The 27,466-nt window shown below is 37.3% G+C and overlaps 1 protein-coding gene across 1 annotated transcript in view; it reads left to right on the forward strand.

Annotated features, from left to right (window-relative positions):
* The window catches only part of LOC309806689 (phospholipid-transporting ATPase FetA-like), a gene marked incomplete at its 5' end in the record, with an annotated part of 106,659 nt that overhangs the window by 23,283 nt on the left and 55,910 nt on the right, over nt 1–27,466 (forward strand). Inside the window, 3 exons of the mRNA XM_082625612.1 lie at nt 12,116–12,260; nt 13,621–13,698; nt 26,135–26,193. Of these exons, the coding sequence (XP_082481738.1) occupies nt 12,116–12,260; nt 13,621–13,698; nt 26,135–26,193 (282 nt within the window). The remainder of the gene's footprint in view (nt 1–12,115; nt 12,261–13,620; nt 13,699–26,134; nt 26,194–27,466) is intronic.

Below are 27,466 nucleotides of genomic sequence, written 5' to 3' on the forward strand. Positions count from 1 at the left end.
CTTAACTCATCTATTCATTATTTTTCCTCTGGATTACAAATAGTAGCGTCTTATCTCAGTTCCTGGCCATCAGTCAAGCTAGACTCCATTCTGATGCTGTATCTTTCTGAATCACAAGTCTTATCATGTTAACTCACCTTTTAAAGTATTCAGTAGCATTCTGCAGTGTACTTCACTCCATGCCATTTCATATGTTGTTCCTCACCCCTGCCTGGAAAACTCTGTCTGCCATGTTCACTAAGCTAACTTATATTTATGCTTGAAAACTCAGCTCAGGATGTGCTCCAAGAAACATTACCAGATCCGTACAATCTGTTTTAGATGTTCCACTTTTGCACATCCACAACAAAACTGTCTTTACCTCTGTCATACTACCCACCACACTATATAGCAATTTTTTTCTTGTATGTCTCCCCTACTATCACTTCAAGGCAGTAATAGGGATAGTGTCTGATCCTTTTCTGCATTCCCTAGCCCTAGTGTAATACTTGACACATTTGATAAAAGAATTAGTGAACCTCTCTGTAACCTTATTCACTTCATTTAAACTTCAACAAGTTTCTGCGGTCTCCTTTCATTTCCCCCAATCTGTATTTTCTTTTTGATCTTTGACCATTCATCCCTAGCCACTTTTGTTCCCACTCTGAACTTGTCATGCTCTTCCTCTGCTTCTTCAGAGTCTTATGGCCAACCAACCATCATGTGTGTGTATGTACGTGCGTGCATCCATTCATGAATGAGATTGTCAGGTGTCACTAAATTTGTGAATATCATTGTAGTGTGTAATTCTTCCCATAGAATAAAATGTAATTAAATAAAAATAAATTAATATAAAATAAAATATAACTGAAAAGGTAAGTAACCTCTGGGTCTTAAATGAAAATTACTACATAAATGATAGCTAATAGACACACACAAAAAGATCGGCCTCTTTGAGACGCAAATTCTAGGCAGTCAGCTAGGCTCACCTACTATCTTACTGAGTACTGCACACTAACTTCACAGAGCACCCAATTCAGATTTATGCTTCCATAAAATCACTCTACAGTGTGAGCTTTCAAGGTTGCTCATGAAAGCTGACTTTACACAACTATTAAACCTGAGAATACCAGGTTTACAGAACTACTTTTATATGCTAGGCTTGATGATGTATTAAAGCAAATATAAATTGGGGGTTTTTGCCTTCAGAAAGTATACAAGTGTTTCCTTTTATTCAAAAAACTCATGAAATTATACCTTCTCTAGGAAACCCTAATTGTAAAAGGTAGTGAATGAGTGCTCTCTTTACAGATACATTTTAAAATTATTTATTCAAGTTCAAAAAAGTTCCATTGGTTGTGATTACATTGAATTTATGGCTTAATCTGGTGGACAGTTTATTTTTGCAATGTTGAGTCTCCCTATTCAGGAACATGATATTTCTTTGTTAATTCAGGTCTTCTTCTGTGGCCGTCTGTAAAACTTTGTGGCTTTTTGTATAGATCAGTACATTTATTGTTAGGCATATTTCTAGATGTTTTAAATCTTGTTGCTATTTAAATGGCACTTTTTCCATTTTTTTTTCCAACTGCTTTTTATAAGTATCTAGAAAGGCTGTTTAGTTGTAAATTTATTTTGTAACTAGGCATCTTACTGAAATCTTGTTATTTCTAATAGCAAGAATGATTCCAAGACTGGAAGGGGCAGTAGAAATGATCTTGTCCAAGCTTCTCATGTATAGATGAGAAGACTGAGACTCAGAGTAGTCTTAACAGGGTTGAATTAAAATCTTAGATCTCCTGAGTCTCTAATCATTGTGTTTTACAAAATACCATATTGTTGTGAAGAGGTGAGAGAGTGAGACTGAGACAACAAACTGCCAAGGTCGGGCCTCTCAAATCTATATCCTGATGTAGTCATCACCAATCCAGGGTTTACAAATTTGGTTCGATGTACAGCTTGTCCTAGGAGTGAACAGGTCCCAGGGGATCAGTTCACTCTTTTCTTTCTGGAAAGAACAATTTATCAACAAAACAGCTAAATTAGAAGTTTTACCGTGGGAAATCTTGTAACGTTCAGGGCATTGCCTTCTAGTGGTCACCTCTACCCAGGAGACCAAATTCGAGATCCCAGAATTACAGCAAAGAAAACTAGATGTAGCTGTGTGGTATTTACATTAAGATATGGTATTCTGATAGTGTGATAGTCTGTTCTGTTCTAGTGATATTTCTTTCCAAGTAACTCTGATAGGCATTATAATCATAGAAACTTTTCCCCAGGCAGTGGTTGAAATAGTGATAAATGTTTCAGGCTTTTCTGTTCTAAAAACTGTCACTTCTTCACTCTGTCATGACCAGCATGTTGGTTTTAATAAGTAGAGCTTCTCTTAGATTAGTTCTATTTTAACTTCATGCCTCCCTTTCTAGAGAGGAACCTAAACCCCATGCTGAGATTTATTTAGGCTGTACTTTAATCTTATCAGCACATTTTAAAATCATCTCTTAAGCAGATTACTTCAGAGAATATTTCCATAGACGGTTAAACATTCATGAATGTTGAATTCTTGTTAACTTTCTTTCAAGGGCATGGGTGAGCATGTTTAAAATCTGGTTTGCAAATTCTACTATATATGTCTTTTTGGATCCTGTAGCTTCCTTACCAAGCACCACACAGCTTCCTGAGATGAACGGTACAACTGACCATTAAGCATAACCCAGAAGTCCATCAGAAGTTACTGAAATTCAGGGTTGTCAGGATTCTCTGTTAATTAGAGTTGCTGAGGAAACCTGTAAGAATAAATAATTGTGCCCACCTGCTCAATCTGTTGTTAGAACTGCAATGAGCAGAACTGTTACTCTTGCTTTAGACAACATTTGTCTGGGTAGGCCCAACCAGTTCGGCTAGCACATGATTTGGATTTGTTGGACTGGAATTGAAATATGTAGAGTAAGGTTATTGTAAATCTCTGAGAGATATAATAGAGAATTGAAATCCCTAAAAGGGTTTGAGGTTGAGTAAGATTGCAGTGGAGTGCATTTAAGAATCAGGGCAAGACAGGGAGATCAGCTCAGTGCTTTGTCTCCACCTAGAGGGGTGGGATACAGAGGGTGGGAAGGAGATGCAAGAGGGAGGAGATATGGGGATATATGTATATTTATAGCTGATTCACTTTGTTATACAGCAGAAACTAACACACCATTGTAAAGCAATTATACTCCAATAAAGATGTTAAAAAAAAAAAAAAGAAAAAGAATCAGGGCAAGCAGCAAAGCCAAGAGGTCCGAGATCTGTGATGAAAAACAAGTAAGGTGCTCATAATTCGTTTTATTGGTTGCTTCTCAGGTAGTAGGTGGATCAGCCAGATTTCAGGGCTCAGGACCCTGGGGCACAGCACCCAGTACATTTGACCACATTACCACATGATGGAAGGTGATGATGAGTGAAGGGTAATATATAAGGTAGCACACTCAAGGGCTGGATGCTTGTTCATGTCAGTGCTCACCAAATGGGAAAAGATAAAGGTAGAATTTAGGCAGGCCCTACTGTTGGTGGTTGCTTGCCTTCAGGGCTTATAGAAGTCAGGAGAAATTTAATGAATAAAGGAATTCATAAATAGAGCTGTCTGAAAATGTAGAGGCTGTCTTGAGAGACAGTGATTTCTTCTTCACTGGAAGTATTTAAGCAAGGTGGCCAGGGTTGCTGAACACAGGGAATGACTGCTCTAGGTGGGAGGATGGACCAGATATCTCCCAGTGCTTTTCCAATTGTGAAATTCTGTAATTTTCAGAATCAGAGTGACCCTGAGAGGCCATGCAAGATCCAGGATGGCTCCCAGCCCAGACATTCCTGGTGGGAGTAGAAGGCAATGTGATTCTTTTCACTTGGGTTTAGTTTAATTGAGTTGAGTCTGGTCCCTCTGTGACTCTCCTTAGACCCAATAAAACCCCATATGATGTGAGAAAACCACTTGACAACTGTAGTTGGCACTGTGATCCAGGGATGTTCCCAGTTTAGTCTCAAAGCCAGGGTTTCCTGGGGACATATGGGGACTGGGAACCTCATACTGGAGTGACTTAAATTCCCACAGTTTGTTGACCTGGTAGCATTAGAAATGTTCTGCCTTCTGCTGTGAAGTAGAATAATGGAGCACAGACCACCAGCAGAGAAGTGACATATGGGGCCCGAAAATCCCTCACGGTTTAGATTTGGCGTTATGTTAGTCACAGACACTCCCCACTTTTTGGCTGCCATATCTGTATCTAACGAAGTAGGGCAGCTAAGGGGAATGTGTCTTTGGATTGGTTTTAACTGTGAGATGTACAGATCCTGGAACTGACTTTAAACACCACCAGATAAAGCGTTTGTATTCTTTATGGCAATTGTCTTGATGAAGTTATCAGCAGGAGACATCTTCTAACATGTATTTTTTCAGAAAGGTTTTCCATGGTCTGATATTCTTAATGAACTCACCTGTTGCTGGTCTTTATTCTTTTTCTAAGTTCAAAAAAAATTTTTTTAACTGATCTCCTACTTAGAAGCCAGGCTCTGTGCTAGGGCTTTAGAGGATACAGAAATTAATCAGGCATTTCACACTTACCAATCTGATAGAGGAGATGAAATTCAAAAAGATAATTATATACAATGAAGAAAAGACAGCCTCTTCAATAAGTGGTGCTGGGAAAACTGGACAGCTACATGTAAAAGCATGAAATTAGAACACTCCCTAACACCATACACAAAAATAAACTCAAAATGGATTAAAGACCTAAATGTAAGGCCAGACACTATAAAACTCTTAGAGGAAAACATAGGCAGAACACTCTATGACCTAAATCACAGAAAGATTCCTTTTGACCCACCTCCTAGAGAAATGGAAATAAAAACAAAAATAAACAAATGGGACCTAATGAAACTTAAAAGCATTTGTACAGCAAAGGAAACCATAAACAAGACAAAAAGACAACCCTCAGAATGGGAGAAAATATTTGCAAATGAAGCAGCTGAAAAAGGATTAACCTCCAAAACTAACAAGCAGCTCATGCACCTCAGTATCAGAAAAACAAACAACCCAATCCAAAAATGGGTGAGGACCTAAATAGGCAGTTCTCAAAAGAAGATATACAGATTGCCAACAAACACATACATGAAAGGATGCTCAACATCACTAATAATTAGAGAAATGCAAATCAAAAACTACAATGAGGTATCACCTCACACCAGTCAGAATGGCCATCATCAAAAAATCTAGAAACAATAAATGCTGGAGAGGGTGTGGAGAAAAGGGAACCCTCTTGCACTGTTGGTGGGAATGTAAATTGATACAGCCACTGTGGAGAACAGTATGGAGGTTCCTTAAAAGACTAAAAATAGAACTACCATACCACCCAGCAATCCCACTACTGGGCATATACCCAGAGAAAACCATAATTCAAAAAGAGTCATGTGTCACAATGTTCATTGTAGCTCTATTTACAGTAGCCAGGACATGGAAGCAACCTAAGTGTCCATTGACAGATGAATGGATAAAGAAGATGTGGCACATATATACAATGGAATATTACTCAGCCATAAAAAGAAACAAAATTCAGTTTTTTGTTTTTGTCCATCCACTGAGGTGGATGGACCTAGAGTCTGTCATACAGAGTGAAGTAAGTCAAAAAGAGAAAAACAAATACCATATACTAACACATATATATGGAATCTAAAAAAATTTTTAAATTAAAAAATTTAAAAATGATTATGAAGAACCCAGGGGCAGGACAGGAATAAAGACGCAGACGTAGGGAATGGACTTGAGGACATGGGGAGGGGGAAGGGTAAGCTGGGACAAAGTGAGAGAGTGGCATGGACTTATAAATACTACCAAATGTAAAATAGCTAGCTAGTTGGAAGCAGCCACATAGCACAGGGAGATCAGCTCAGTGCTCTGTGACCATTTAGACAGGTGGAATAGGGAGGGTGGGAGGGAGACTCAAGAGGGAGGAGATATGGGGATATATGTATATGTATAGCTGATCCACTTTGTTATAAAGCAGAAACTCACACACCACTGTAAAGCAGTTATACTCCAATAAAGATGTTTTAAAAAAAGATGATTATAACACAAGAAGAACTATTAGTTTTAGGAAAATAATATCAACCAAATGGTATGGGAGTTGGGATGGGGGAAAGATTATTTCTGGATTGGGGGAGCAGAGAAACTTCATTGAGAAGTTCATGGGATTTGAGCAGGCCTTTGTAAAATAACCTTTGAAAAATTTCGACTGATATAGAGCAGGGCATTACCCTTGGAAGGAACAGTGTGAGCAATGGCATAGATGCAGGAAAGCATGGGCCATATAGAGGGAAAAGTACATAGGCCAGTTTGGATAAAGGTAAATAGTGGAAGAGAAAGATGAGAGAGCAGTTCAAATTAGAGCATCTTGAATGTGTGGCTGATAATATATCTGAACTGCATTCAGTAACCCATGGGAAGGCATCGAAGGTTTTTGAGCTGCTAAGAAGTCATGATCAGTGTTCTGCTCTCGGGCAGCAGTGGGTACTTTATAAATGTTGGAAGCAAATATCAGGATATTGAATCCAGGAGGAAGGTATAAAGAATCTGATGATATTAGTGGGATTAGAAAGGAGGTAGTAGCTTCAAGAGATCCTCAAATGTAATATATAGAACCTGAGAGGTGATCAGAGAAGGAATAGATGGTAACTCTTAAATTTTATGAACGAGTTACAGAATAATAAGGCAGAGGATCAGATATGCTTAAAATCAGGGAAGGTAAGAAATGTCATTTTGGAACATGTTTATCTTGAGATGAGAGTGAGCACCTAAGAGGAAATGTCCAACAGTTTAAGTTTGGGACTAGAGATAGTTTTAGGAGCCAGGGCTAGAGTTGCAGTGAGAGGATATATCATAACTCAGGGAAAGCACACACAGAAAACAGGGATAAGAACAACGCCTTGGGGGAAGAGCACCTATTATGTGCAAGGCATTGTAAAAAAAAAAAAAAAAAGCTTGATATACTTTATTTTATAAAATCCTTGCAACCAAGGTGAAGTGATTATCTTCATGTGAGAGATAAGGAGAAGTTCATAGTGATTATCTCATTAGACCAAGGTCACACATTTGACAGTGTTGGTTGGCTCCAGGGTTTAGAGTTAGGTCAGCCGAAATTTACTACATCACACTGCAGAGCTGTCAAGGAGGCAGGAGGAGGAAAACCAGGAGAATTAATTGTCATGAAAACAAGGGAGGAGAAGATGCCCTTAATGAACTATGGGGTGACTGTGGGAATAGAAAAGATGGAGGTGAGGAGGTGAAATATCTTCAGTGGTTCCCAGAAGTTCCAGCTTTTGTTGGGAATTTGTGCCAAGACCACATAGATGCCAATCTTAGGTACATTGAGAGAGGCTGTTTAAAGACTTTGAACTGCACCTGGCCTGGCTGGAGGTTGAGTTCCCTCTACGAATGTACATTTTAACTTGCTCAAATAAGCACTTACCCCAAAAGCACCAGCTGATCTTCCAACTTTGTTTTTAGCAGGAGAGACTACTTTTTCAATTTAGAATATAGGAAAATCCCAGATAAAATCAGAGTTATTCAAGTTGAAGGAGAGGGTGTACCCTTTTCTTCCTCCTTGCTCCCCTCTACCCTTAATCCACTTCAGAAAAGGGTTCTGAAACCTCCTTGCTGTACATAATAGTATTTGAAAAAACCCTGCTTTGCATTAAATTTGGGGGGGGGTGACAAAGGGAAGTGACAGGTATTGCCCTTTATTATAGATGAGAAAAGCTAGAGAACTGAAGGAAAGAGTCATTTGCTTTAGGCACAAATAATTTAGGAATCCAGCTGAGAATAGAACAGGAGTTTTCAAACTCCCCAACAGTCAGCACTCTTTCTATTATCTCACTCCTGTCCCCAGTTTTAAAACAAATAAAATTTGTTTAACAAAGAACATAGCACTTGATTTCTAAGATTCCATTCAACAGATATTTGTTAACTACATATACGTGCAAAACAGTTAAGACCCGCTTACTAAACACTGACTCATTTTTATAGACTAAAAGAAAGGGAAAATAAACTATCCCAAAGCATCAGTATTATATTACCGAATAAGGAGCTTTCTCTGTGAGACTGCAAAATTACAAGCGCCAGAAGGAGATTGTGTGGACTCCAATATTTGTTCAGACCCAATTTAAAGCTCTAGGCAGAAAAGAGGGGTTTTGTAGCACACAGTAGCTTTACAAAGCCTGCCTTATAGGCTGAGCAGGTAACTCCTGGGGAAGACCATGAGTTTGAAAATGAAAGCTGTGGCTAAGAAACTATAGTGTTTTGCAGGTTTTTTTCTACTCCATTTTGTGTTTGAAGTTAGTTTTATATTCATCTTCAGCTATTTGCTTTAAACCACTTGAAACCAAATCCAAGTTAATTGAAAGGTTATGAGGGGTCCATGAACCACCTTTGGAAGAAGCAGTTTGCAAACAAGGGTTTTGAAACTCTCTTCATTTTCCCTATCTAGAGAAAACAATTTCAAAATCCACAAAAAAAGAATTTGGTAAGTTCCCAGAAGCTGGGAATCAGACGTAGGAAGCTGAAGGAGATCTAGACATCTAAATGGCTTCATAGACTAGTAGATGTTTCAGTGTCTTCCTACCCCTCCCAGAGTTTTAAAGTTACTAAGTTTAGAAGATCTTTGTTTTCCTAGAGCGTTTTCCAGTCAGAAAGAATTTATGGTTGAAATAAGGAGGGGATAAGGCAGGAACTGTAACTGAGAAGAGAGGTGTAGTGTGGAGTACTGGCAGTTTTCAGGCTGTGCCGTTTAAAAGCATTTCAGGGTAAGGCTTGCTTTTTATTATTTATTTATTTATTTATTTAGTATATGTGCTTCTGTTGCATTTTTTTTTAAAAAAGAAAAAATTAAAAAGAAAACTTTTGTTACCTTTGCTAGATTCATGGGGTGGGAATTGGGATGGGGGAACATTGATTTCTGGAGTAACTCTGGGGATTTGTACATTGGATATAAGAGCTAACGCAGAGAAACTTTAATGGAATAGACTGGAAGCTTCCATGATTTTACACAACTGTTTGGGGGAAAACATAGTTCTTATTTTAGGCAGGGGATGATGGGCACATCTGCTTCTATGTGAGAGTCCTTCCCTCAGATTCCCAAAAGCATTCAAGTCAGCCAGGGGTTTGTTCCTTTGTTGGTAAAGAACTCTACTCTCTGGAAGACAGATTTGTTCATTGAAAGCCAATAATGACGTGCTTGCAGTCTATGATATTCTAGTACTAAGAGTCATTGGCTATTCTTGTATCACAAATATGCCATTGCTAGACTGCATTGTGTTTTAGTTTATGTAGTTTTCAGACTGAGCTAAATATATAAAAACTTTCTTGAATACTTTGTACTTAGTATATTTGCCAGTTTTTTGTATATAATAAGTGTGGGGAGGGTACAGGATGCTGGCAGCACAGAATCACAGCTGTGGCTTGGGGGAACTTGAGGTTGGTTTGCAATGTGATACCAATTGGAACTCTATAGGCTAAAATATCAGTAGACCAGTACTCCACCCTCAACCCCTAGTTTTAGTAAGGTCATTCTTGTTTCTATGTTATGTGACTCCGTTCAAGGTCTAGGCAGCTTGGAGATTATCAGCTCAGGGTGGGACCTCTTATTTCTACCTTTAGATTCTCATGTCTAAGTGAAAGAGCTTTAGTTTCTATAACCATGTCTTATAGGGGCTGGTGTTATTTCTTGACTTATCCTTGATGACTCATTTATGACTCTAGTGTTTTTCAATCTTCTTTTTAAAATGTTATGATCCTCCCCCCAAATTTTTAGTAATTACAGAGGGAAAAATAGTAAGTTTACAGTGGAGAGTTCTGGCAGACACCATCTTACCCAAGCGTTCTAGGTTCACATCACTAGGAGTACATATGACAGCATGTATCCCCTGATATGATGCAATGAGAAGGGCACATCACACTCAAGTTGAGGCACCTTCTACAAAACAGCTGGCCAATACCCTTCAAAACTCTCAAGATTATGAAAAACAAGGAAAGAATGAGGAACAGTCACATATTGAAGGAGCTGTACAACTAAATGTAATGTGGGATCCTGGATTAGATCCTGGAACAACAACAACAAAAAAGGACATTAGTGGAAAGAATTGGGAAAAAATAAATATTTTCTGTACTTTAGTTAATAGTATTATACCAAGGTTAATTTCTTAGTTTGTTAATTGTTTAATCGTTATGTAAGATATTAACATAAGGTGGGTGGAGAGTGTATAGAAATTATACTATTTTTGCAACTCTTCTGTAAGTTTAAAATTATCTCAAAATAAAAAAAAATTTTTTCGTGTAGTAACCTGAATTGGGCCAACTCTTTTAGTAAGTGTTAATTAAAAATTACTCTCTGAGGACTTCCCTGGTGGTGCAGTGGTTAAGAATTCGCCTGCCAATGCAGGGGACACGGGTTAGATCCCTGGTCCGGGAGGGTCACACATGCCACGGAGCAACTAAGCCCATGCACCACAACTACTGAAGCCCGCATGCCTAGAGCCCGTGCTCTGCAACAAGAGAAGCCACCACAATGAGAAGCCCGCGCACTGCAAAGAAGAGTAGCCCCCGCTCAATGAAACTAGAGAAAGCCTGCACACAGCAACAAAGGCCCAACGCAGCTGAAAAAACTAAAATAAAATTATTAATAAAAATAAAAATTACTCTCCAGAGTAATTATTCTTCCTCATAAGAAGAGTATTTCCTATCTGGTATGTTCACTTTAATTTTTTAGTTCTTTTGTTATTATCATATATTGAATAGATATAAAGTTTATCACAAATGTGTAAGTTGTAAAGAGTAACACCATGAGCACAAATGTAGCTTGAAACACTCCGTATGCTTTTTCCATCCCATCCCCTTCCCTCTCCCTAACCTCCATCCTGAATTTGGTATTTTTCACTCCCTTGTTTCTCTTTATAGGTTTACCTTGAAAGTATTTATCCCTGATGATATAGTTTTACATGATCTTTAACTTTACATAAGTGGAATAATATTTTATGTATTCTTTTGCAATTTGTTTTTCCCTAAATATTATATTCCTGAGATTTAACAATGTTAACATGCATAACTTAGCTCACTCATTTTCGCTACTCTGTAGCTTTCCATTTTATGAACATACCACAAGTTACTTCTCCATTCTATCATTAGTAGCCATTTGGTTGGTTTCCCAGTTTTGCTGTTATGAGCAGTGCTATTGCACACATCTTCGTAAGTGACATATTATGACAGTTTCCTTAGGGTATATAAATAAGATGGACTAGCTGGGTTATAGGGTAAATGCTCCATCAACTTTATTAGATAAGGCCAAATTGTTGTCCAGAGTGGTTTGTCCAATTTTTAATACCACCAACAGTATGTAAGTGTTCCAGTGGTTCCACTTTCTCTCTAACACAATATTATTAGACTTACATTTTTTTTTACTAATCTGGTGGGTGTGTATATTAAAATTTTAAAACATTGCCATTTGTTGATTGACTACTTTGTGTCAAGTACTGTGGCAGACGTTTTCATACATTATTTAATTTAATTCTCTCACGGCTTTTCTTAGCTCCCTAATGGAAACTAATGTTGTACTTAGTTTGTAATACATAATTACCTCTAAACCTCTCTCTGGCAAATTTTTTCCTTATCAGATCTTTCTCCATCTTGTATCTGCTAAATTTTTTTTCTGTTTCTTAAAAAAAAATTATTCTCACTTTAGAAGAAATTTAAGGCATGAAGTGGTTAATAACTTGCCCCAAGTCACATTGTCGTTAATTAGTAGCAAACCGAAATGAAACCCAGTTCTCTAGCTCCTAATCCTTTTTTTTTTTACTCCATCTCTTCCCTTTTCCCTCCCACATCGCATTTATTTCTTCTTCCCTTCCCTACCATTCTTCTACTCCTCCTCTGAGTTTAACAGCTTAAATGTATTTTCCAGTTGGCAGCTATGTAATGTGATGTGCGTGTAGAGAGCGTCACAAGATTGGGTGAGTGCCTGGTTCCAGCTAAATAGTCATTACTCAGGTCCCTGGCTGGCTGTTAAGTGTCACAACCATTTCAAATTCCAAGCTGTGCTGCTTGTGTGCATTTGGCCAGGCTACCCTCTCAAAGCTGTCGATGGCCCTGCAGGGGTTGGAGAGAATCCAGAACTTCAGGACCTCCCATCCTTGGCTCTCCTTTCTCAGCAGTAGGAACGCCAAGCCTACTGTGGGGGTCCCTGAGAATTCTCAGGCAACTGAAGGTAGGACTGGGTGCCTAGAGAGTGGTGCTATTAGAACTGCTCACGTTCCTTAGGAACACACAGATTCTGTTGACAGAAGAAACAGACCTTAGGTTGGGGTACAAAACTTGCAGCACAAGTGAATTGTTTTGGCCTACACAATATTTAATTTTACTTTTTAAAAACTTTGGATGCTTTTATAGGAAGCATGCACTCACCAATTGGTCACAATGCCCAGCACTTCATTTCTTGTTTTTTACACCTAACTGCTATTAACTCCCTGGCTCCTAAAGTTATTTGGTGCAACTCTGCCTAGATTATTGAAATATGAATTGTATCCTTAATGAGGTCACTTGGGACTCACTGAGGGCAGAACTGGAAGATGCATTCTCATTCCAAAGTGATCACAGTTGCCCAGGTAATTTTTTTTTCTGACAGCCAAACATCCCTTGGCTGTAAACACTTTTTTACTTAGACTTAACACTCCCCCTCAAATTATGGATTTTTGTCCCATCTAATCTTGTTTGGGATAATTAAGATGAAAATACATGTAATATTTTCTAGTCTTGGCTTATGCACACTTAGTGACTTAGGAGACCTGAAAGAAATTAATTAATTAAAATAAACATACTTTATTGGCCTTTTTTGAATTGGGTTAAGGATGGAGAGATAGAAGAGTTTTCTGTGTAGCATACTCATGGGGTTTGATAAAGCATAATTTTCAAAAGGTTAAAAAACATGACTCTCATGTAAATATAAAATGGACAGGTGTCACAGATTTTATTTAACTCATTAATTAATGAGGGAACCAGTAAGATGTTAAGACCCGTTCAAATAAAAATTTAGGAGCTGTGTATATATAGGCAATTTCATTTAAAAAAAAGTTAAGATTTCTCAATTATATACAAAACTACTTAAAGTCCTAAAGTACATTAATCATAACCTTTGGAGTTATCTTTTCCACCAGAGAGAAAATATTTATATCTATATTAGATGAAAATCTACAAGTTAACTGCTGCCCTATGGGGTTGTAGAATAGTCCAACAGAAAACTAATCAAAGGTGTAAGCCCAGAACTTCACTAAAAGATCACCCAGTGATTTATTTTTCCTGTTCCCAAGTTTCAGCTAATTTTTCTGACAGATTATAGTTATCAGCTTAGATTTGGTTGCCAGGAAGTGGAATCTGTTTCCCAAGTTTTAAAAATATAACTTTATGATAAGGATGTATGAAATGAATTCTAAAATTTAGCATATGTATTTTAGAGGTAGATTTATTTTGGATTTCAGAGATCAAGTTCCAAGTTTCTTAAACATTCATTTAAGTAAAGTGGTATTGGCAATGAGAAATTCTCATTCTAAATTTTTTTATTTCCTTTACAGAAATCCAAGGGAATTTTAACTGGAACTACTCTGCAATGTCTATATTTGAAAAGGAAAGTGAGGACAAACAAAATGGAGGTAGGTGAACTCTAAGTCTGTATGTCATTATTGTTGCCTCTAAAAAGTGCACACATGCATGCACATGTGTGTGCACTTGCACATATGACAGATAAATAGACTGGCCAGCCTACCAAACTACCATTTTAGCAAACTGATCAGGAAAGGAAATATACTTTGCAGAAGTAAATACTTCGTACTTACAATTACAAGCTCCCTTGTTCTGTCATTTGAGAATTCTAATTTGAGTAGTTATAATTGCTCATCTTTTGTTCTTTTATCTGTACTCTTATTTTGTACTTTTATTTGGAAGTTCATCAGGAAAGCATGTGTTCCTTTTCCTCTCCCCATCCTTCACAACCGCCTCCTGCTAAAAAAGAAGTGGTTAATGTGAAAAGCAGTTGCTGAGGCTAATTAAGTCATCTTTTGCAGACTTTTTGCAGAGCAAGTGGATCTGGCTATGGTGTTAGAGAGGATTTCTGTACCACTTCCGTGCTTTCCTGTGGTGATTCAAAGTACTAAAAGGAGCTGGGGTAATCACACCCAAGCCACCTTTAAGAATGAAGCTGCCTGACATGAAAAAAGAAATCTTTTTCTAACATAAAATTTTGAGAAAGCAAGCCAGACTGTAGTTCTATATTTAGGCTTCCTTTTGAGGAATAGAGAAGGTGCAGAGAATGAAGTTAGGTCACTGATTTAAGGCCACACTATACCTTCTTTACTTTCTGTCATTATGCAGTTGTCTGATTACTGGAAGGAGCCCATTCCAAGGGCACAGGCCCTGGTTCTAGGAAGAGGAAGTCAGGGAGCTCCCAACAGAAGGAAAAAACAAGAAGTCCTCTCCTACTCTCAGAACTGCTGAAAGAGAGAGGGTTGAGGAAAACAGGCTAACTGACCAATTTCTCCTGCATCTTCTTATGAACAGAGAATATGGAAGACAGTGTAAATCAGTGAAGTGAGAACACACCCTCACACCATACACAACAATAAACTCAAAATGGCTTAAAGACTTAAATATAAGACATATGACACCATAAAATTCCTAGAAGAGAACATATGCAAAACATTTCTCTGACATAAATCGTAACAATGTTTTCTTAGGTCAGTCTCCCAAGGCAATAGAAATAAAAGCAAAAATAAACAAATGGTACCTAATCAAACTTATAAGCTTTTGCACAGCAAAGGAAACCATAAACAAAAATGAAAAGACATCCTACAGATGGAGAAAATATTTGCAAACGATGTGACCAACAAGGGCTTAATTTCTAAAATATACACACAGCTTATACAATTCAATAACAACAACAACAAAAAACCCCAAACCACCCAATCAAAAAGTGGGCAGAAGGTCTAAATAGACATTTCTCCAAAGAAGACGTGCAGATGGCCAGTAGGCACATGAAAATGATGCTCAGCATCGCTAATTATTAGAGAAATGCAAATCAAAACTACAGTGAGGTACCACCTCACACCGGTCAGAATGGCCATTATTAAAAAATATACAGATAACAAATGCTGGAGAGGGTGTGAAGAAAAGGGAACCCTCCAACACTGGTGGAAATGTAAATTGGTGCAGCCGCTGAACCAGTATGGAGGTTCCTCAAATAATTAAAAATTGAGCTACCATATGATCCAACAGTCCCACTCCTGGGCATATATCCAGACAAAACTCTAATTCAAAAAGATACATGGACCCCTATGTTCATAGCAGCACTATTTACAATAGCCAAGACATGGAAGCAACCTAAACATCCATTGACAGATGAATGGATAAAGAAGATATATATATATATATATATATATATATATATATATATATATATATACACACACACACACAATGGAGTATTACTCAGCCATAAAAAAAGAATGAAATAATGCCATTTGCAGTAACATGGATGGACCTAGACATTATACTAAGTAAAGTAAGTCAGACAGAAAGACAAACATCATATGATATCAATTATATGTGGAATCTAAAAAAATGATAGAAATGAACTTATTTACAAAACAGAACCAAACACAAACCTAGAAAACAAATTTATGGTAACCAAAGGCAGAAGGAGGGGGAAGGATAAATTAGGAGTTTGGGATTAGTGATTAGCAGATACACACTACTATATATAAAATAGGTAAATGACAAGGTCCTACTGTATAGCACAGGGAACTATATTCAATATCTTGTAATAAACTATAGTGGAAAAGAATCCGAAAAAGAATATATATATACATATAGCTGAATCATTTTGCTATACACCAGAAACTAACACAACATTGTAAATCAACTATACTTCAACAAATAAATAACTTTTTCAGAAAAGAAAATATAGAGGACAAAATAACTTAGGGAGCAGTAAGTTCAAGGTTAATGAAGAATGTGATAGTCAATAAAGACTGATTAATTTATTCAACAAATATTTATTGATCACCAAATGCCACTGTGCTACATGCTGGCAATACAATAGCGACAAAACTAGACAGAATCCCAGCCCTAATGGAGATTATGGTTTACTGAGGGACAGCCTTTAATTAAGTAATAAGACATTAAATAATAGCACAGGGCTTCCCTGGTGGCGCAGTGGTTGAGAGTCCGCCTGCCGATGCAGGGGACACGGGTTCGTGCCCCGATCCCGGAAGATCCCACATGCCGCGGAGCGGCTGGGCCCGCGAGCCATGGCCGCGGAGCCTGTGTGTCCGGAGCCTGTGCTCCGCAACGGGAGAGGCCACAGCAGTGAGAGGCCCGCGTACAGCAAAAAAAAAAAAAAAAAAAAAAAAAAATAAATAAATAAATAAATAAATAATAGCACAAAGAAAAGTCAAATTATATAGATGGTAAGTGCTAGGAAGTCAAGGTCATATGGGAGGCACAGTGGTTAAGACCGTGGATTCTGGAGCCATACTGTCTCGGTTAGAATCCTAGCTCCACCACTTACTGTTATTTTGGGGAAAATCTCTTAATTTCTTTATGCTACAGCTTCTCATCCATAAAATGGGACTAATAATAGTGCTACCTCATAAGGATGTTGTGAGGATTAAATGAGGTAATATTTGTAAAGCACTTGGGACAGTATCTGGCACATGGTAAATACTAGGTAAACGTTTATGTAAAAAGTAATTTATAAGAGCTTGGTGCTCCCATTCAGGAAGATAATTAAGAACTTGAATGTTTATAAATGTGGATCATTTCAAAAAGTCAAAATTTTTACCAATGAAAAGTAATTGGAACCAGTTTTCTTGGTCTGAATTCCTTCAGATAGGCTAAGTCTACCTACTGCAGTAGAGTTATTGCTTGTGCTGTGTGGAGCAGTGAGCAGTTAATCCTGGTCCATCCTGTTGGCCTGAGTCAACAAAATAACAGTGGCAAACCCAGTATTTGGCAGGTAACTCTGCCCTTTTCTGGGCTATCAGCCTGTTCTGGTTGGAAAACACATAGTACATAGAGTGGATGTTGACTGCTTCCAGCATTTTGCTTACCAACTCTCTCCTTTCTATTTTTCACTACTTTCTTAGTTCAAGCTCTCACTGTTTCAAGCATTGATTATTGCAGCAATCTTTTAAGTCTTTATTCTGCAATCTGTTCCTCTGTAAATAAGTCATATTAATCTTTCTGAAATTCCAGTTTTATCACATTTTTCCCTGCTCAGAATCTTTCTGGGATTCCTTGTCAGCTACTAGATAAAATTTAAGGTCATTAGCCTTCATTAAAAGCCTAACTTTATAGTCTTGTTTCCTGCCTCCTTCAGACTCCTCCTACCTACTGTACTGTCATACAACTTGTCTAGTCTCAGTGCTGAAAATTTCATTAAGTTCTTTTTTTCTGCCTAGATACGTGTTCCCTACATCTATCAATATATTGAATCTATATTCATCTTTTGGGTTTAGTGCAAGTCCTCTATGAAGCCTTCTCCAGCAACTCTAGCCACCAGTGCCTCCCATGCCCCTGGCATTATCTTTCCTTCTTGAATTCCTATAGTGCTTGATTGCTATAATTTTTTAAAAATAATAGCCTTATTAAGATATAATTCACTTGTCATAAAATTCACCATTTTAAAGCACACAACTCAGTGATTTTCAGTATATTCACAGAATTGTGAACCATGACCATAATTCAATTTTAGAAAATTTTCATCACCCCCAAAAGAAACCCCGTACCCATTAGGAATCACTCCCAATTCCCCCCACCTCCAGCCACTGGCAACCACTAATCTATTTTCTATCCATATGGACTTGTCTATTCTACACATGATATATGCATAACATATACACATATATAGAGAATCAAGTAATATGTAGCCTTTTGTGACCGGCTTCTTTCACTTAATGTTTTCAAGGTTCATGCATATTGTAGCATATATTAGTACCTCATTCCTTTTTATGGCTGAATATCATTTCATTGTATGGGCACACCACTATTTGTTTACCTGTTCATCAGTTGATAGATATTTACATTGTTTCCACTTTTTGGCTATTATAAACAATGCTGCTATAAACATTTATGTACAAGTTTTTGTGTGGACTTCAATTCTCTTGGGTTTCTACAATTCATTGTAAATCTTATTAATATCCTGTCTTGAACTTTTACTTTACTGTTTTGCATATATGTTGAGTTTATCTACTAAGTTATCTACCTAGCACAGTGCCTACAGAGCTCCCTCTGTCCTGGAGAGTTTACAAGCTTGTCCCATTTATTATACTTCTCCTTTCCCTCCGCTTTACCACCCATACACATATATTGATACAAATATCATCATTGTTATCATCACCACTACCACAACACGAGAGTAAAAATTATTAATAAGTATTGATAGGTAGTTAAATAATACTAGGTAGTAAATTCAAAAGGGTGAGATACACTTGTATGTATTGACATGGAAAGATCTACAATACATATTATGAAAAGAAAAAAGCAACTAGCAGAGAAATACAAATAGTAGCATCTCATTTGTTTAAAAACACATATAGGGGGCTTCCCTGGTGGCGCAGTGGTTGAGAGTCCGCTTGCCGATGCAGGGGACGCGGGTTCGTGCCCCGGTCCGGGAGGATCCCACGTGCTGCCGAGCGGCTGGGCCCGTGAGCCATGGCCGCTGAGCCTGCGCGTCTGGAGCCTGTGCTCCGCAACGGGAGAGGCCACAGCGGTGAGAGGCCCGTGTACCGCAAAAAAAAAAAAAAAAAAAAAAAAAAAAAAACACATATAGGTGTTTGTGTATATGTATATGTTTGTAAGTAAATACTCTAAGGAAGGGACCCCCAAAGGATATACGCCAATCTGTTAACAGTGGTTTCCTTAGGAAAGGGAGAAGGCGTGGGAAAGGAAACTTCATATTTTTTCTCTATATATTTTTGAGTTTGGATCTTTTACAAGTAAAATATGTTTGCTTTACTTTGGTGATTTGAAAAACAATTAAAGAAAAAAGTGTAATCACAAAGGAAAAAAAACTAAGTTGGAGAAACTAGAAAGAAAGGACAGAAGAAGAAATAGTAGGAAGGAAGAGGGCATAGATATTGCAGCATGTAGGGCAGAAAATTAATCAGAGCCTTAGTAATAGAATCTTATACAACACCACATCTAAATAAACACAAAAAAATAGACATCAGTGTTGCACAACTCTGTGAACATAACAAACACCATTGAATTGTACATTTTATTTTATTTATTTATTTATTTTTATTTTTTTTTTTTTGCTATACCACTGTCCTGTTCATTTTTTTTTTTCTTTTTTTTTTATTTTTAATTTTTTGCCTTATAACAAATTTAATCAGTTATACATATACATATGTTTCCATATCCCCTCCCTTTTGCATCTCCCTCCCACCCTCCCTATCCCATCCCTCCAGGCGGTCACAAAGCACCGAGCTGATCTCCCTGTGCTATGCGGCTGCTTCCCACTAGCTATCTACCTTACGTTTGGTAGTGTATATATGTCCATGCTACTCTTTCACTTTGTCACAGCTTACCCTTCCCCCTCCCCATATCCTCAAGTCCATTCTCTAGTAGGTCTGTGTCTTTATTCCTGTCTTACCCCTATGTTCTTCATGACATTTTTTTTCTTAAATTCCATATATATGTGTTAGCATACAGTATTTGTCTTTCTCTTTCTGACTTACTTCGCTCTGTATGACAGACTCTAGGTCTATCCACCTCATTACAAATAGCTCAATTTCATTTCTTTTTATGGCTGAGTAATATTCCATTGTATATATGTGCCACATCTTCTTTATCCATTCATCCGATGATGGACACTTAGGTTGTTTCCATCTCCGGGCTATTGTAAATAGAGCTGCTATGAACATTTTGGTACATGTCTCTTTTTGAATTATGGTTTTCTCAGGGTATATGCCCAGTAGTGGGATTGCTGGGTCATATGGTAGTTCTATTTGTAGATTTTTAAGGAACCTCCATACTGTTCTCCATAGCGGCTGTACCAATTCACATTCCCACCAGCAGTGCAAGAGTGTTCCCTTTCTTCCACACCCTCTCCAGCATTTATTGTTTCTAGATTTTTTGATGATGGCCATTCTGACTGGTGTGAGATGATATCTCATTGTAGTTTTGATTTGCATTTCTCTAATGAGTAAAGATGTTGAGCATCCTTTCATGTGTTCATTGGCAGTCTGTATATCTTCTGTGGAGAAATGTCTATTTAGATCTTCTGCCCATTTTTGGATTGGGTTGTTTGTTTTTTTGTTATTGAGCTGCATGAGCTGCTTATAAATTTTGGAGATTAATCCTTTGTCAGTTGCTTCATTTGCAAATATTTTCTCCCATTCTGAGGGTTGTCTTTTGGTCTTGTTTATGGTTTCCTTTGCTGTGCAAAAGCTTTGAAGTTTCATTAGGTCCCATGTGTTTATTTTTGTCTTTATTTCCATTTCTCTAGGAGGTGGGTCAAAAAGGATCTTGCTGTGATTTATGTCATAGAGTGTTCTGCCTATGTTTTCCTCTAAGAGTTTGATAGTGTCTGGCCTTACATTTAGGTCTTTAATCCATTTTGAGCTTATTTTTGTGTATGGTGTTAGGGAGTGATCTAATCTCATACTTTTACATGTCCCTATCCAGTTTTCCCAGCACCACTTATTGAAGAGACTGTCCTTTCTCCACTGTACATTCCTGCCTCCTTTATCAAAGATAAGGTGACCATATGTCCGTGCGTTTAACTCTGGGCTTTCTATCCTGTTCCATTGATCTATCTTTCTGTTTTTGTGCCAGTACCATACTCTCTTGATTACTGTAGCTTTGTAGTATAGTCTGAAGTCAGGGAGCCTGATTCCTCCAGCTCCATTTTTCGTTCTCAAGATTGCTTTGGCTATTCGGGGTCTTTTGTGTTTCCATACAAATTGTGAAATTTTTTGTTCTAGTTCTGTGAAAAATGCCAGTGGTAGTTTGATAGGGATTGCATTGAATCTGTAGATTGCTTTGGGTAGTAGAGTCATTTTCACAATGTTGATTCTTCCAATCCAAGAACATGGTACATCTCTCCATCTATTTGTATCATCTTTAATTTCTTTCATCAGTGTCTTATAATTTTCTGCATACAGGTCTTTTGTCTCCTTAGGTAGGTTTATTCCTAGATATTTTATTCTTTTTGTTGCAATGGTAAATGGGAGTGTTTCCTTGATTTCACTTTCAGATTTTTCATCATTAGTATATAGGAATGCCAGAGATTTCTGTGCATTAATTTTGTATCCTGCAACTTTACCAAATTCATTGATTAGCTCTAGTAGTTTTCTGGTAGCATCTTTAGGATTCTCTATGTATAGTATCATGTCATCTGCAACCAGTGACAGCTTTACTTCTTCTTTTCCGATTTGGATTCCTTTTATTTCCTTTTCTTCTCTGATTGCTGTGGCTAAAACTTCCAAAACTAGGTTGAATAAGAGTGGTGAGAGTGGGCAACCTTGTCTTGTTCCTGATCTTAGTGGAAATGGTTTCAGTTTTTCACCATTGAGGACGATGCTGGCTGTGGGTTTGTCATATATGGCCTTTATTATGTTGAGGAAAGTTCCCTCTATGCCTACTTTCTGCAGGGTTTTTATCATAAATGGGTGTTGAATTTTGTCGAAAGCTTTCTCTGCATCTATTGAGATGATCATATGGTTTTTCTCCTTCAATTTGTTAATATGGTGTATCACGTTGATTGATTTGCGTATATTGAAGAATCCTTGCATTCCTGGAATAAACCCCACAGCAATCAGAGAAGAAAAGGAAATAAAAGGAATCCAAATTGGAAAAGAAGAAGTAAAGCTGTCACTGTTTGCAGATGACATGATACTATACATAGAGAATCCTAAAGATGCTACCAGAAAACTACTAGAGCTAATCAATGAATTTGGTAAAGTTGCAGGATACAAAATTAATGCACAGAAATCTCTGGCATTCCTATATACTGATGATGAAAAATCTGAAAGAGAAATCAAGGAAACACTCCCATTTACCATTGCAACAAAAAGAATAAAATATCTAGGAATAAACCTACCTAAGGAGACAAAAGACCTGTATGCAGAAAATTATAAGACACTGATGAAAGAAATTAAAGATGATACAAATAGATGGAGAGATGTACCATGTTCTTGGATTGGAAGAATCAACATTGTGAAAATGACTCTACTACCCAAAGCAATCTACAGATTCAATGCAATCCCTGTCAAACTACCACTGGCATTTTTCACAGAACTAGAACAAAAAATTTCACAATTTGTATGGAAACACAAAAGACCCCGAATAGCCAAAGCAATCTTGAGAACGAAAAATGGAGCTGGAGGAATCAGGCTCCCTGACTTCAGACTATACTACAAAGCTACAGTAATCAAGAGAGTATGGTACTGGCACAAAAACAGAAAGATAGATCAATGGAACAGGATAGAAAGCCCAGAGTTAAACGCACGGACATATGGTCACCTTATCTTTGATAAAGGAGGCAGGAATGTACAGTGGAGAAAGGACAGTCTCTTCAATAAGTGGTGCTGGGAAAACTGGATAGGGACATGTAAAAGTATGAGATTAGATCACTCCCTAACACCATACACAAAAATAAGCTCAAAATGGATTAAAGACCTAAATGTAAGGCCAGACACTATCAAACTCTTAGAGGAAAACATAGGCAGAACACTCTATGACATAAATCACAGCAAGATCCTTTTTGACCCACCTCCTAGAGAAATGGAAATAAAGACAAAAATAAACACATGGGACCTAATGAAACTTCAAAGCTTTTGCACAGCAAAGGAAACCATAAACAAGACCAAAAGACAACCCTCAGAATGGGAGAAAATATTTGCCAATGAAGCAACTGACAAAGGATTAATCTCCAAAATTTATAAGCAGCTCATGCAGCTCAATAACAAAAAAACAAACAACCCAATCCAAAAATGGGCAGAAGACCTAAATAGACATTTCTCCACAGAAGATATACAGACTGCCAACAAACACATGAAAGGATGCTCAACATCTTTACTCATTAGAGAAATGCAAATCAAAACCACGATGAGATATCATCTCACACCAGTCAGAATGGCCATCATCAAAAAATCTAGAAACAATAAATGCTGGAGAGGGTGTGGAAAAAAGGGAACACTCTTGCACTGCTGGTGGGAATGTGAATTGGTACAGCCGCTATGGAGAACGGTATGGAGGTTCCTTAAAAAACTACAAATAGAACTACCATATGACCCAGCAATCCCACTACTAGGCATATACCCTGAGAAAACCATAATTCAAAAAGAGACATGTACCAAAATGTTCATAGCAGCCCTATTTACAATAGCCCGGAGATGGAAACAACCTAAGTGTCCATCATCAGATGAATGGATAAAGAAGATGTGGCACATATATACAATGGAATATTTCTCAGCCATAAAAAGAAATGAAATTGAGCTATTTGTAATGAGGTGGATAGACCTAGAGTCTGTCATACAGAGTGAAGTAAGTCAGAAAGAGAAAGACAAATACCGTATGCTAACACATATATATGGAATTTAAGAAAGAAAAATGTCATGAAGAACATAGGGGTAAGACAGGAATAAAGACACAGACCTACTAGAGAATGGACTTGAGGATATGGGAAGGGGGAAGGGTAAGCTGTGACAAAGTGAAAGAACGGCATGGACATATATACACTACCAAATGTAAGGTAGATAGCTAGTGGGAAGCAGCCGCATAGCACAGGGAGATCAGCTCGGTGCTTTGTGACCGCCTGGAGGGGTGGGATAGGGAGGGTGGGAGGGAGACGCAAAAGGGAGGGGATATGGAAACATATGTATATGTATAACTGATTAAATTTGTTATAAAGCAAAAAAAAAAAAAGAATAGCTACATCACAGGGTTGTTGAAGGGATTAAATGTGATAATGACACACACAAAAAAAATAAAAAAATAAAAAATAAAAAAGAAGACTTGCTATCCTATATTAAAAGTTACATACTTTAAAAGATGAATGGAAGGAGGGATAAATTAGGAGTATGGGATTAACAAACAAAAACTACTATGCATAAAATAAGCAACAAGGATTTATTGTATAGTACAGGGAATTATATTAAATATCTTGTAATAGCTATAATGGAAAATAATCTGAAAAAATATATATATGTGTAACTGAATAATTTTGCTGTACACCTGAAACTAACACAATATTGTAAACCAACTGTACTTCAATTCAAAAAATATTTTTAAAGATGGATAGAACGGAACTTAATAGAAAACCCAGAATTATATTCAATATGTTAGAATTTAGTACGTTATAAAAATGACATTTAAAACCAGAGTGGGATAAAATATTTGCAAATCACATATCTGATAACTGATTTCTATTCAGAATAGATAAAGAATGCATAGCTCAGTGATTAAAAAGATAATTAACCCAGTTTAAAAATGGGCAAAGAATCTGAATAGGCATTTCTCCAAAGAAGATATATAGGACTTCCCTGGTGGCGCAGTGGTTAAGAATCCGCCTGCCAATGCAGGGGACACAGATTCGATCCCTGGTCTAGGAAGATCCCACATGCCATGGAGCAACTGAGTCTGTGTGCCACAACTACTGAGCCTGCACTCTAGAGCCCGCAAGCCACAGCTACTGAGCCCGCACACCACAACTACTGAAGCCCACACACCCTAGAGCCCATGCGCCGCAACTACTGAGCCCACGTGCTGCCACTACTGAAGCCTGTGCACATAGAGGCTGTGCTCCACAACAGGAGAAGCCACCGCAGTGAGAAGCCACCACAATGAGAAGCCCACACAACGAAGAGTAGACCCCGCTCGCTGCAACTAAAGCCCTCAGGCAGCAACAAAGACCGAACGCAGCCAAAATTAATTAATTAATTTAAAATTTCCTTTCTCATTAAAAAAACAAGCAAATCAAAAAAAGAAGGTATATAAATGTTCAATAAAACACATGAAAAGATACTCAACGTCGCCATTAGTCATTATGAACATGCAAATCAAAATCACAATGAGATACCACTTCATATCCACTAAGATGGTTAAAATAAAAAACACAGTCAATAACAAGTGTTGGCAAGGATATGGAGAAATTGGAATTCTCATACATTGTCAGTGAGAATGTAAAATAGTGCAACTGCTGTGAAAACCCTTTTGGCAGTTCCTCAAAATGTTAAAACTAGAGTTACCATATGACCCAGCAATTCTACTCCTATGTTTATACCCAAGAGAAATGAAAACATGTTCACATAAAAACTCATACGTGAGTGTTCATAACACAGGGCCTGACACCTGCTAAGAACTCAGTAAATGCTTGTTGAACCAATGAAGAATTGAAGGGGCTATAGGAATGTTTTATTCAGGACAGAAAGATCTATTGATAATATACATTTTTAATACTTTTCATAACATAATAATGGGCTACTTGTAATAGTTTGTAACACCTATGTGTTTTGATGTGATGATTTTGTTATGTGTTGTTGTTATCAAGCTGACTCCACTAAATTGCAAGTCCCTTGAAGTCAGGACTCTGCCTTACTCATCTTTTTATCTCCCCACAGCATCCAGTACACTGGTTTCTGTGCAGTAGATGCTCAGTAATTATTTATTAATTCAAATTTAGTCAAGCAAGTTTAGGAAAGGCTGCCTTGGAAAGAACCTCAGATATCTTAAACTATGGATCTGTAATTAACTTATGAAGGAGGACTGCGTTTCTGTGTTTGGCAGTAATGTTGGTGCACACCAGCCTGTTATCTGTGGAAACATAATCTAGGATTACTAGAAGCATTAATTGTGGAGGACTCCTCAGAAGTTACTTGTCCTCTTGCCTCCAGAAAGCTTCAACACTTTAGGGTTTCCATTTTATTGTATTTCTTGATTCTTTGAATAAAGAGACAAAATCCTATTTGTAGGCAGATATCCTCAGTGAAAAAGTGTGAGAAGCTAGTGAAGTCTTCATTAGCAGCCAGCATCCCAGGCTGATCTACAGAGAGGCATCCTTCTCATCATTTCTCTCTTCTTTTTCAGAACAAGAGAGGTATCTGCAAGCCAACAACAGACAATTTAACAGTCTGTTCGGATATCCGGTGAGTATCAGGTCTCTAGCTATTTCAGGAGGGGGCTGGTATTTTCCTCTAATAATCCCCGTTGTCAGTGAGGCAGGAAATTCTTTGTAGATGTAGGTCCTACAGCATAGGTTCTACTTTCTTTCAAGCTCCTATACAATGAGGGCTGGTACAGTGAGGGCTCAGAAACCAAATTAATCTGGTGACCTAGACTCAGGGGAGAATGTGTCTCAAATTTTGGGTTTTATAAATATCTTCTAGAAAAGAAATACTGTAGCTTGCACAAATGAAAGCATAGTTCCATAACTTTCTTTTTTCACTTAGACATCTCTCTGACAATATGTATAGACCTTCCTAATTCATTTAATAGCAGCATAGTTTTCCATTGTATTAATATACCTTAATTTATTCAACCAGTTTCTTATTGATTGTCATTTTAAATGTCTCCATTTATATGCAGGTATCCCCTCCAAAAAAATTTCTCCAGTGTTTTGCTATGATAAATGGTCCTAAGTGAACACCATTATACTACATATACTTCGGCACATTTGTGTGAATATACATTATGAGAGTTTCCTTGAAGTGAATTGGCTGGGTCAAAAGGAAAACACATTAAAATTTTTGATACATATTGCCAGATTGCCCTCTAAAAAGATTATATCCATTTATATTTCTACCTATAGTGAAGACTGCTCACTTCTCCATATTCCTGCCAAACTTGATATTATCAATCTTTTTTATCTTTGCCAGACTCTTAGATGAAAAATGACATTTTGTTATCTATCTTTCCTTAATTTTGAGTGAGAGCAATAATCTCTTCATGTTAATTAGCCTTTTGTATTTCTTTTTATGGAAACTACTGTTAATGATCTTTGCCCATTTTCTATTGGATTCTTTTTTCACTTTTTTATTTATTTATAAATAAGTAACTCATAAAAAGATATATGTTTAAAAGTCATGCTCCAACACCCTATTCTTGCCCTCATCTCTGCTCCCTATAGAGAACCACTTTTATTAGTTTCTTGTGTATTCAGCAGTGCTTCTTTGTGCAAATAAAGCAAATACAAATATATATTCTCATTTTCCCACTTTCTTAAACTATTCTGAACCTTATCAGTATGTCCTGGAGATGTTTTCATAATTATAATTTCATGATAGCTTTTTCCTTCTTTTTTCAACTGCATAGTATTTTCTAGGCAGATTTAGCATAGTTTATGTAACCATTTCCTTTTAAATTGACATTGGATTGTTTCCAATCTTTTATAATTACAAGCAATTTTTACATATATGTTTA

This window comes from Mesoplodon mirus, assembly GCF_964341445.2.
Source record: "Mesoplodon mirus genome assembly, chromosome: 1".
Classification (NCBI taxonomy): domain Eukaryota; kingdom Metazoa; phylum Chordata; class Mammalia; order Artiodactyla; family Ziphiidae; genus Mesoplodon; species Mesoplodon mirus.